General features: G+C 37.7%; 1 protein-coding gene across 1 annotated transcript; it reads left to right on the top strand.

The window, feature by feature from the left end:
• Positions 1-9,329: 9,329 nt before the first annotated feature.
• LOC109240759 lies at positions 9,330-10,366 on the top strand. Its single transcript, XM_019407438.1, has 3 exons — positions 9,330-9,712; positions 9,787-10,033; positions 10,082-10,366. Exons 1-3 carry the CDS (start codon positions 9,330-9,332, stop codon positions 10,364-10,366), a joined length of 915 nt encoding a protein of 304 aa, XP_019262983.1.
• Positions 10,367-11,576: the final 1,210 nt, after the last annotated feature.

Consider the following 11,576-nt stretch of genomic DNA (forward strand, 5'->3'; position numbering starts at 1 on the left):
TTCCAATCATCAAAACACCTCAAACAACACCAAAACCATCAAATTACATTGGATTCAAGCCAAAGTTCTTCTAAAACTTCCGAAACACGCATTCGATCAAAAACCCATCCAAATCACCTCCGAATGACCTGAAATTTTGCACACACATCCCAAATCACATAACGAAGCTACAGCAATTCTCGGAAATCCCATTCCGACCCTCGGATCAAAATCTCACCTACCAACCGGAATTCGCCAAAATACTAACTTCGGCAATTCAAGCCTAATTCTACACCGGACCTCCAAAATTACTTCCGATCACACTCCTAAGTCACAAATCATCCCCCGAAGCTAATCGAATCATCGGAATTCATATCCGAGCCCTCTACACAAAAGTCATTGTCCGGTTGACTTTTTCAAAACAAACCTTCCTTAAAGAGACTAAGCGTCACATTTCCTTCTAGAACCAATCCAAATCAACTCGTTTGCACCCAACACTGGTAATGAAGCATAACGAAGCCGGAAATGGGAGAAACGGAGCGGTTCTCATGAGACGACGGGTCGGGTCGTCACAGAAAATCTTGAATATTTCTTAAAATAATACATAATTTCTTTGTGAATGGTGCGTATGCATACAAGATGGCTCGAACACCATCGTTATTCTTCACATGCTTAGCCTGGTACTGGCTATGTATGCCCTCAAAGCAGAGACAGGCCTACGTGAAAGGGAGGGTGGCCATCGGAGCCCGGTAACTTCGGAAAAAATTGTCTATATGTATGTAATTATGCATATATACTTTGAGAAACAATTATATACTTTAATAGGCACCCTCATAACAAAAACAACGTCCGGGTCGTTGGTAAGAGTCACTACTTGAATTCATTCTCGAGTGGGCGACTTGGATTCGGATCTAAGTGTTGCACTCTACGTTTTTTTTTTTTTTTTTTTGCCATTTTTAGCTGCAGCCTAAATTATTAAATTGATGATATTTGAACATTTTAAAGTTTATACTTTGATCATAACAAATCGTAATTTGATAATCTAAAAAAATAGTAAATAACCTATTATATTAAAGTGTAAACAATTTTACTGTAAGTTAAGCGTAGTTGCAACTTGCATGGGAAAAGAATAGGTGCAACTAATTTCTTATTGATTGGATAGAGGACTATTTGTGCACTTTGAATTAAAGAAATTCATAACCACCATCAGTAACCATAACCAACAGTACGCGGTAACAAAACAAACAAACTAAACCCCCATTCAACTCAATAGTGGGTCCGGGGAAAGAACGAGGAAGAAAGCGCAAACCTAGACCTACAAAAACTAATAAGAAATTAATGAGTGTGATGACGAAGGCGAGGGTGCTTCTTCGGGCGTTTGTGCTCGATCTTTGCGACTGAAATTAAAGAATCAGAACTATTAATTCAAAACTAATATATCAAGAAGAAAAAACACCCAAAATAATATTAATTGCCAGTAACTCTTACTTACAGGGAATGAACTTCATTAAAATGCTGAAGCATTGCATTTTTGTGAAAAATAGAGGACAGCTATTCTGGTCGCAAGGATACGTTTCATCATCATGTTTCATCTTGTATTGACTAATCATTCCGGCGAACTTGAACTCCCTATCGCATATTGGGCAAGTAAATTTCCTCTCCTCCAAAGAGCCTAATAAACCAATTATTACAACTTTAACTATAGTATAAGAAGAATGGTAGGTAAATGCATGGGAAGCCGTTATTAAAGTACACAACCGACAAAATCATATTGATCAAGATTCAAGAAGCATAAGAATTAACCAAAGAAATCAGCACGAGTCTTGAAACTTACTCATAATATCTGAAGCAACTTGCTGAACTTGATTGTTGATCTGTAGATTTTCCATTGTTGTACACACAAATTTGAATTAGAAATGGGGGGAGATTAGGGAATAGAGAGAGAGAGGGGAGGGATAAAGATTGAAATGTTAGAATGACCGAATGAATTATGTAAAATGATCATAGATCACCTATTTATAAGATGCGATATTTATGTTGGGACCTTTCGGGCGGACCATTTTCTCTCTTTTTATATTATCATGCAAATGTTCCCTATATTTTAATTATCAGTCTGAAAACTGGCTAGTCCGTGCTATTTTTACGATTCTATTTCGTCGCTCCCACTTAATTTGTACCCACTTTTTTTTTAAAAAATAACTAGTACACACAAGTTCAGGCATTTTCCTCCTCCTCCTCCTCCTTCTTCGTCGTCCTCGATCACTGTGGAAATAAAGGTGACGCTGAATTTACTTGATGTTTGCGAGCAGATTTTAAGGTGATTTATGGTGTGTTACAATTGTGAGCTATTGTGGTGCTCCTTTCTTTTCTACTGCTTAGGGGTTCTTCTTCTTCTTTTCTTGATCGCAAAGTGGGTTTGTTAGATTTGTTGTTGTTTTGATAAATTTGATAATATTTGGGATTTGTTCATTATGATATTTGAAGGTCATGTTTCACATTTAAGTTCATTTGGAGTACATTTAGGTGTTTTTTCGTGTGTTGGATTGTTGAAATTTGAAAAATAAATTTCTAGAAAATTTACAAGTGCATGAAAATATTGATTGCGCTTAAAACCTATTTGGCATTAAGGGCATCTTAAGTATAATTTTTTCACTTCAGACCTATTTGGCCTTGGTGCATGAAAACACTTGCTGCACTTCAGACCTATTTAGCTTTAAGTGCATCTTAAGTGGAATTATTGCACTTTACACTTAATTGGCCTTAAGTACACTCCAGTTCAGACGAATTTGTTGTTTTCGTTAGCTTCAGTTGATCCTAAAGTTGGTAGACTTACAATTTTTTGTGCAAAGTAGGTATAACTCCAATTATGACTCCAAAATTGGGTATAGATACAAATGACCCCTATATGTATTACATAATCTATCTATCGATCTATCTATACTATATTTGTAATGACCCGACCAGTCGTTTTGAGCATTTGCACTTCACTCGATGGTTTAAGGGCATAAGTAGCTCTGTATGATGTAGTATGACGGTGTATTGTCGGTTTCGATTTTCGAGTGATTCGGAATTAGTTTGGAAGAATGATTCTCAACTAGGAAGCTTTAAGTTGAAAGAGTTGACCAAGTTTGACTTTCGAGTATTTGACCTCGGATCAGAGTTTTGATGGTTCCGTTATGTCCGTATGGTGATTTTAGACTTGGGTGTATGCCCCGATTATCATTTGGATATTTCTAGAAGGTTTTTGGCACTCATTGGCAAAAATTAAAAATTTGAAGGTTCGGAATGTTCATAAGTTTGACCGAGAGTTGACTTCGATGTTATCGGGTCCAGATTATTGTTCCGGGAGTTGGAATAGGTTCAATATATCATTTGAAACTTGTGTGCAAAATTTGGGTTCATTCCGGATTCGTTAGGTTTGAATCAGACGCTTGGTTTAAAGTTTAAAGTTTATAAACTTAAGAGATTGATGTTGATCGATGATTCATGGTTTTGATATTGTTATGTGTGATTTGAGGTCTCGAATAGGTTCGTGTTATGTTTTGGGACTTGTTGGTATGTTCGGGCGGGATTTCGAGGGGCTCGAGTGAGTTTCGGGGTGGTTTCGGACCATTTCTAGGCCATTTTTAATCGCTGGTTTTTTGCTACAGGTGTGTACATTGCGATCGCATTAGCGAAGAGAAAAATATGAAAAATGGAGCTGTGAATCGCAATTGCCAAAGCTTTCTCGCGATCGCATAGAAGAAAATCTCTACTGCACTGACCCGATTTTGGAAGTTTATATCTAGCAATTTATAAAGAATTTGGAGATTATCCATAATGATAGTTGTAGCCCTTTGTGTCTAGTTTTTAGAAAATCAAACCATTTATAGTTTGGTGTTTTGTATAGAAAGTTATTGCCAATATACTACAGGCTGTCTGAGAAGAGTTGGGAAGGGTTAAATGGAAGTTTGTTCTTCGCGATCGCGGGGAAATGGCCGCGATCGTGATCGCATATGGTAAAAATTGTCCTGAAAATTTTGTAGTCATGATCGCGAGGTTTTTGACCACAATCGCAAAGGGTATCCCTGGAACAGTTTATAAAGTACTCTATTTCGAAGGTTTCAGATATTTTTGCATATTTGGAGCTATGTAGCTCGGATTGAGACGATTTTTGAAGTGATATTTACCATATGGATTGGGGTAAGTGTTCTATACTCATTTGTATTATATTTCATGAATCTATCTTTGTTTTTGGCATTTGACTGAGGTTCCAAAAGAGAAATTGAGGGTTTTAGCCTAACTTTCATAGAGTGAGTTTTTGAGTTTTGAACATCGATTCGGAGTTGGATTTGGGTGAAACTAGTATGGTTGGACCCGTAATTGAATAGGTTGTCGGATTTTATAAGTTTCATCAGGTTCTGAGGCGCGGGCGCGTGTTCGACTTTTTGGCTGCTTTGGGCTTTTGATTAAAGATTTGGCCTTTATCGTTTGGAAATATTTCCTTGGGATTTATTTGATGTATTTGAGTTTCTTTTGGCTAGTTGGATCCATTCGGAGGTCAGTACGCACAGGATGGCATTATTGAAGCATCGTTTGGCTTGCTTGGTATTGGAAAACAGGCCTATTTTCTGGAACTTTGAACGAGTTGAGCATTTTATCTCTGAGTTAATTCTTTTATTACTTTTATTATGTTGTTATGAACTATTATTGGCTATTAGTGTTGGACTCCGACCTTTGTTCTAGTTCGTCTCTACTTTCAACCTAAGGTTAGGTTTGTTACTTATTGAGTACATGGGGTCGGTTGTACTCCTACTACACTTCTGCACCTTGCATGTAGATGTTGGCTGTTGATGTTGTTGTGATCGAAGGAAGCTGGATTTGAAGATGTTCTTGCGTTTTGGTTATAGCTGCCTCTTGTTCACAGTAGCCCGAGACTTATGAAAAATATGTTTATGTATTATTTGGAAAGATGATGTATTATTATTTCACACCATCGTTGTAAATTCTAATCTTAGAAGCTCATGATTGTACTACAACTCCTTGGGAAATGTATGAGATCCAGATATTTTCTTTTACTTATTTGTCATATTAAATTTTATTGGAATTGGATATAGGTTAATTGGCTTACCTAGCGGATTGGGTTAGGTAACATCACGACTAGTTGGATTTTGGGTCGTGACATGTTGGTATCAAAGCTCTAGGTTCATAGGTTCTACAAGTTTGCTAATGCAAGATCACGTCAATTGGAGTCTTTGCAACTTTAAACCCTAAGTGCTTGAATTTTTCAAGTACAGTCTTAATATAATGAGATTGTGACAATGCCAGACCTTGAGGAGTCTTATGGATCTTAATCCCCAGAATTAAATCAGCAACTCCCAAGTCCTTCATATCAAACTTGCTAGTTAGCATCCGCTTAGTCGCATTTATGTTAGCAATGTCATTACTCATATCAGCATATCATCCACATATAAGCAAAGAATGACTATGTGATTTGGAACAGTACACACATTTATCACATTCATTTGTCTTAAAACCATTTGACAACATTGTTTGGTCAAATTTCACATGCCATTGTTTGGGTGCTTGTTCCGTAAAGGGACTTAACAAGTCTACATACCTTCTTTTCTTTACCTGGAACCACAAACCCTTCGGGTTGTTCCATGTAGATTTCTTCCTCCAAATCACCATTTAACAAGGCCATCTTAATGTCCATTTGATGAATTTCAAGACCATAAACTGCAGCTACTGGTACTAACATTCGTATGGACGTAATTCTTGTAACTGGAGAGTATGTATCAAAGTAGTCAAGACCTTCTCGTTGTCTATACCCTTTGACTACAAGTCTTGCCTTACATTTATCAATAGTGCTACCATCTTTCATTTTCCTCTTAAAAATCCATTTAGAACCCAAAGGTTTATTTCTAGGAGGAAAATCAACCAATTCCCATGCATGGTTGTTCAATATGGATTCTATTGCACTATTGACTGCCTCTTTCCAAAACAATGATTCCGAAGAAGACATTGCTTATTTAAATGTTCGGGGCTCATTTTCCAATAAAAGTCACAAAATCTGGTCCAAATGAAGCAGACGTTCTTTGACGTTTACTACGTCTTGGATCCTCCTGATTAAATGTACTTTCTTTTGTTTCTTCCCAAGGTCGTTTAGATCCTTCACAAATCGACTCACATTCCTTTTTATACGGATATATATTTTCAAAGAACTCGGCATTATCTGATTCTATAACCGTATTATTATAAATGTCGGGATTTTTTTATTTATGAACCAAAAATCGATATGCTTTACTATTGGTCGCATATCCTATGAAAACACAATCAACTGTTTTCGGTCCTATTTTTACCCTTTTGGGTTTAGGAACTTGCACTTTTGATAAACACCCCCACACTTTAAAATAATTCAAGTTGGGACTTCTTCCTTTCCATTTTTCATATGGAATGGATTGTGTTTTGCTATGGGTACTCGATTTAGTATTCGATTAGCCGTAAGAACGGCTTCCCCCCACAAGTTCTGTGGCAAATCAAAACTTATCAATAATGCATTCAGCATCTCCTTTAATGAACGATTCTTTCTTTCCGTAATCCCATTGGATTGGGGCGTGTAAGGGGCCGTTGTTTGATGAATAATTCCATATTCTAAACATATTTCTTCAAAAGGAGATTCATATTCACCACCGCTATCACTTCTAATCATTTTGATTTTCTTGTTAAGTTGTGTTTTAACTTCATTTTTGTATTGCCTGAATGCGTCTATTGCTTCATCTTTACGATTAAGTAAGTAAATATAGCAATATCGAGTACTGTAGTCAATAAAAGTTATGAAATACTTCTTTCCACCGCGAGATGGTATTGACTTCATGTCGAAAATATCTATGTGAATTAAGTCTAAAGGATTTGAATTCCTTTCAACTGACTTATAAGGATGTTTAACATACTTAGATTCCACACATATTTGACATTTTGATTTGTCGCATTCAAACTTAGGCAATACTTCCAAGTTAATCATTTTTAGCAGGGTTTTATAATTGACATGACCCAAACGTATATGCCATAAATCATTTGACTCAAGTAAGTAAGAAGAAGCTGAAATTTTATTATTATTCTAAACAACCATTACATTCAACTTGAAAAGGCCCTCAGTGAGGTAACCTTTTCCTACAAACATCTCATTCTTACTTATTACAACCTTATCAGATACAAAGACACATTTAAACCCGTTCTTAACAAGAAGTCCAGCAGAGACTAAGTTCTTTCTAATCTCGGGAACATGAAGGACGTTGTTTAGAGTCACCACCTTGCCAGAAGTCATTTTCAGATATATCTTCCCACATCCTTCAATTTTGGCCGTTGCAGAATTTTCCATAGAAAGCGTCCCTTCGGGTCTAACGGGAGCATATGTAGCAGACGCTTATCTAACAGCACAAACATGGTGATGTTTAGCCTAAAGTATATATATTTATATGTATACTGCCTCATATTTTACTTTTGTTTCGTGTATTTAGGATGTGAAATGTGTTGATTTATATTAATTTGAGGTGTTTTTATGTGTAGGAATGATCCGGGAGCAAGTGGGGGCAAATTCTGCGAAATTAGAGCTAAAACGGACGAAAACAGGAAAATTTGACATTGCAGCGCCACAGGCAGCGCCCTGAGCTACCTGTGGTGCCAAAACTAGTAGCCAAAAAATCCACAGCACAAAGGAGGGCGCCTGGCGCTGGGCAGGGCGCCAGTAGCGTGAATCTTGTCCAAATTCGCCCGGAACACGGTTATTTCGGCCCTAGACCTACCCAACATGTATAAAAGCAAGACTAAACTTATTTGTGAGGGGAAGACACCACTTTTGAGGGAGAATACACAAGAGAAACATTCGGAAGCGAAGAGATCTCAGTTTTCTTCATCTTTTTCTAGTGTTTTCAATTATTCAACACTTATGAAATTGTTTGCTATTATCATGAGTGGATAAAAATCCATTGTTCTGGGATTGTGATTTAGCCATGAATATTTTTGTTTAATGTTGACTTAACCTTGATTATAATTCACTACTATATGGTTGTTTCTTGAATTCTGTGATTAATTGCTTAATTTTCTGGCCAGCAGTTAGGTTCTATTTACTATCTATGTATGCTTGGGAAAGTCGTGTTTAGATTAGAGAAGAATTAAAAAGAGCACAATCTTAACTCTTAGGGGGGACCGGTTTGTGGTTAAGATAGGAATATACCTAGTCACCGTGCTTAATTAAATATCGTAATCTAAATGCGTTCTTATTAGATTGATTTCATAGGAATATAGGCGTTAATCCATTTTGAATAGGCGAGTAGTACTTCGGGAGAAGGCTATGAGAGCAATTATCGATTAATTAGCAACCATGAGTGAATTGTATGAGAGGGAGAGTTAACTAGAACACAGTTGGATTGGTGAATCGATCACAACCCTGGAATATTTGTCTCTATGTGAGGCTCACACATTTTCCATTCTCTTTGTTGGGCAAAGAAAAGCGATGGCTGAAGGCAGAACCAGCTAATTCTATTACATCATGGAATGATTTGGCAAGGAAATTTCTGGCAAGGTTCTTTCCTTCAGGCAAAACTGCAAAGATCAGAAATGAGATAGTCGCCTTCAAATAGAGAGCAGGGGAGTCTCTATGCTCGGCTTGGGAGAGGCTCAAGGGGCTAATCAGAGATTGTCCTCATCACAATCAGACAAGAGAAGTATTAGCTCACATTTTCATAGAAGGTCTACATCCTGAAACAAAGATTGTGGTAGATGTTGCAGCTGGAGGTCAAGTGTTGAGAAAAGATTTGACGAGATATATGCATTATTGAACAAATTCTTCAAAAGCAATCCGGATTGGCAAGGAGAGATGGCAGACACACAGTGCAAAAATCTACAGGGGTTCTCGAGTTAGATGTCGTCTCGGCATTATCAGCGCAGATTTCTACACTGACCAACCAAGTCAATCAGATGACCATGGTTATTAACAAGCAACAAGCTCAACCAGTGCAACAGGTTCAGGTGTTTTATGAAGTATGTGGAGAGGGTCACATGAGCAATCTATGCCCAGCAAATCCAGAGTCTGTATATTTTGTGGGTAATGCAAATATATGCCAAACAAATCAGTATGGGGACACTTACAATCCCAACTGGAGGAAACACCCAAACTTCTCTTGGGGTGGAAACCAAGGTACTCAGAATCAATACTGACCTCAAGCACCTCAAAAACAATATAGACCACCCCAGGTTGAACAACAAGCGAGTACAACAAGCCACCTTGAGGAAATGATGAAAAAGTGATGGCTGAACAACAAGCCTTCGCTCAAAAATTGATGGTTGATTAGCAAGCCCAAGACGCAGCAATGAGAAATTTGGAGCGCAAGTGGGACAACTTTCCAGTGCCCAAAAGTACTAATCCAGTTGGAGCTCTTCCAAGTGATACTGAGAAAGCTCAAGTCAATACGGTTACCTTAAGAAATGGAAGAGCATTAGAAGAAGTTCCAAAGAAAAAGAAGTATACGAATAGTCCTAAAGGAGGATTAGTTCCCAAGCCAGTTGAGGAGAATGAGAAAGAGAGCAAGGGATTAGAGCCAGTAATTGTGACAAGGACACCACCTCCGTTTCCACAATGGCTGCGGAAGCAAAAAGATGATGCTAAGTATAAGAAATTCTTAGATATTTTGAGCCAGGTGCATGTGAATTTGCCTTTGGTGGAAATTTTGCAGGAAGTGCCTAAGTATGCAAGGTATCTCAGAGATATTATGCAAACAAGCGAAGACATACAGAGTTTGAAACAGTTGCACTTATTGAAGAGTGCAGTGCTAGAGTTCAGAGTAAACTTCCTCCTAAGCTGAAGGATCCCGGGAGTTCCATAATTCCTCTATCTCTTGGAAAACAAGAAGTTGGTAGAGCCCTATGTGATTTAGGGACTAGTATAAATTTGATGCCATTCTCTTTGTTCAAGCAGCTCAGATTGGGGGTGCTAAGACCTACTAAAATCACTTTACAGTTAGCAGATAGGTCACTAGTTATGCGAGAAAGAATTATTGAGGATGTGTTAGTTCGAGTTGGAAAGTTTATTCTTCCTGCTGATTTTATTGTTCTTGATTACGAGGCGGATGAGGAAGTACCCATTATTTTGGGGCGACCATTCTTAGCTACTGGTAAAGCGATTATTGATGTGAAGGAAGGAAAGTTGAAGATGAGAGTTGACAATGAGGAAATCACTTTTAATGTGTACAAGGCACTTAAGCTCCCTAAGCGTTATGAGGACTTGTGCATGATTACTATGGTAGAATCGAAGGGGATAGAGCATAGTCCTTATGTAAATTATAGTGATCCAGATGGGACAACTGAGTTAGAGGAGGTGGTGTTTCAAGCTGAGTGTGTAAATGATTGAGAAAAGAGCTAGAGATGAAAGAAGAGACCTTCTGAGAGCGGCAAAAAGGTTAGACTTCATGGGAGAAAGAAGAAGAGAAAGCGCCTAGCCTAAGCAGAGTAGCAGAGTTGTGCCACGACTATAAATAAGGTGCTTGTTGGGAGGCAACCCAACCTATATTTTATTTATTTTTTAGTTTTTATATTTTTTGTGTCAAGTTTTGTGTTATTTTTGTTTTACAGGGTAGGGGAAGTCTGAGTACCCGAAGTTGAAGCTGAGGAGCATGTTTGAGCTTAAGTGTGGGGTCGTCTCAACCCTTAATATTGAGGATCATGTGCTAGCTAGGCCCAAGAGGGTCTCATGGAGTACTTCTCACCCTTGTTTAATATTTTTCTCTGTGTTCGTGCATCGAGGACTATGCATAATATAAGTGTAGGGTGGGGAAATTACTTTCCGAAGTGTAATTGTATAAAATTCTACTTGGAATGCTTCATTGATGACAAGACCTTCAATAAAAATTCTGTTAGTAAAAATAGTATAATTAATACTTTAAACATTAGTATTAATTCGACTTATACCTTCAGCAAGGAGATCGTGAATAATCACTTGCAATTTCTGGACTTGGGTAATAACAGACTTGCTATCTACCATTTTGTAGTCCAAAAATTTAGCGGCAACGAATTTCTTCAACCGGGCATCTTCAGTTTTGTAAATCCTTTCAAGCGCAATCCACAGTTCTTTTGACGTCTCCACATTACTGTAGACGTATACAGATCGTCCTCCAGTCCTCTAAGAATGTAATTCTTGCATAGAAAATCAGAATTCTTCCACGCCTCAATCACGAGAAAGCGTTCATTCTCTGGAGTTTCGTCGGGCAGAACAGGAACATCTTCCTTAATAAACTTTTGTAGACTTAAAGTCGTCAAGTAGAAGAACATCTTTTGTTGCCACCGCTTGAAATCAATCCCGAAAAATTTTCCGGGTTTTTCTGCCGGTGTTGTTCGGCTTGTCGACGCATTGGCAGTCACCATAGGAACAATCTGGTTCTCCGTTGTCATTCGTCATTTCTGTAAAACAATAACACAAACAAACGTTAAAATCACGTAGATTTTAATCTCCAATGGAGTAGAAAATCATAAAGGTTTTAGTCTCTAGAACAATGAGTATAACACAAATACAAAAAATTTAAGTTACTTAAACTTGTTAGTAAACTGTATTGTAAAACAATTTT

This window comes from Nicotiana attenuata, unplaced genomic scaffold (assembly GCF_001879085.1).
Source record: "Nicotiana attenuata strain UT unplaced genomic scaffold, NIATTr2, whole genome shotgun sequence".
Lineage (NCBI taxonomy): Eukaryota > Viridiplantae > Streptophyta > Magnoliopsida > Solanales > Solanaceae > Nicotiana > Nicotiana attenuata.

Coding starts and splice junctions, on each gene's coding strand:
- LOC109240759 (XM_019407438.1), top strand. CDS start 9,330: ATGAGAAATTTGGAGCGCAAGTGGGACAACTTTCCAGTGCCCAAAAGT. Junction 9,713..9,786: donor GAAGTGCCTAAGTATGCAAG/GTATCTCAGAGA, acceptor TGAAGAGTGCAG/TGCTAGAGTTCAGAGTAAAC. Junction 10,034..10,081: donor TTGAGGATGTGTTAGTTCGA/GTTGGAAAGTTT, acceptor CTTGATTACGAG/GCGGATGAGGAAGTACCCAT.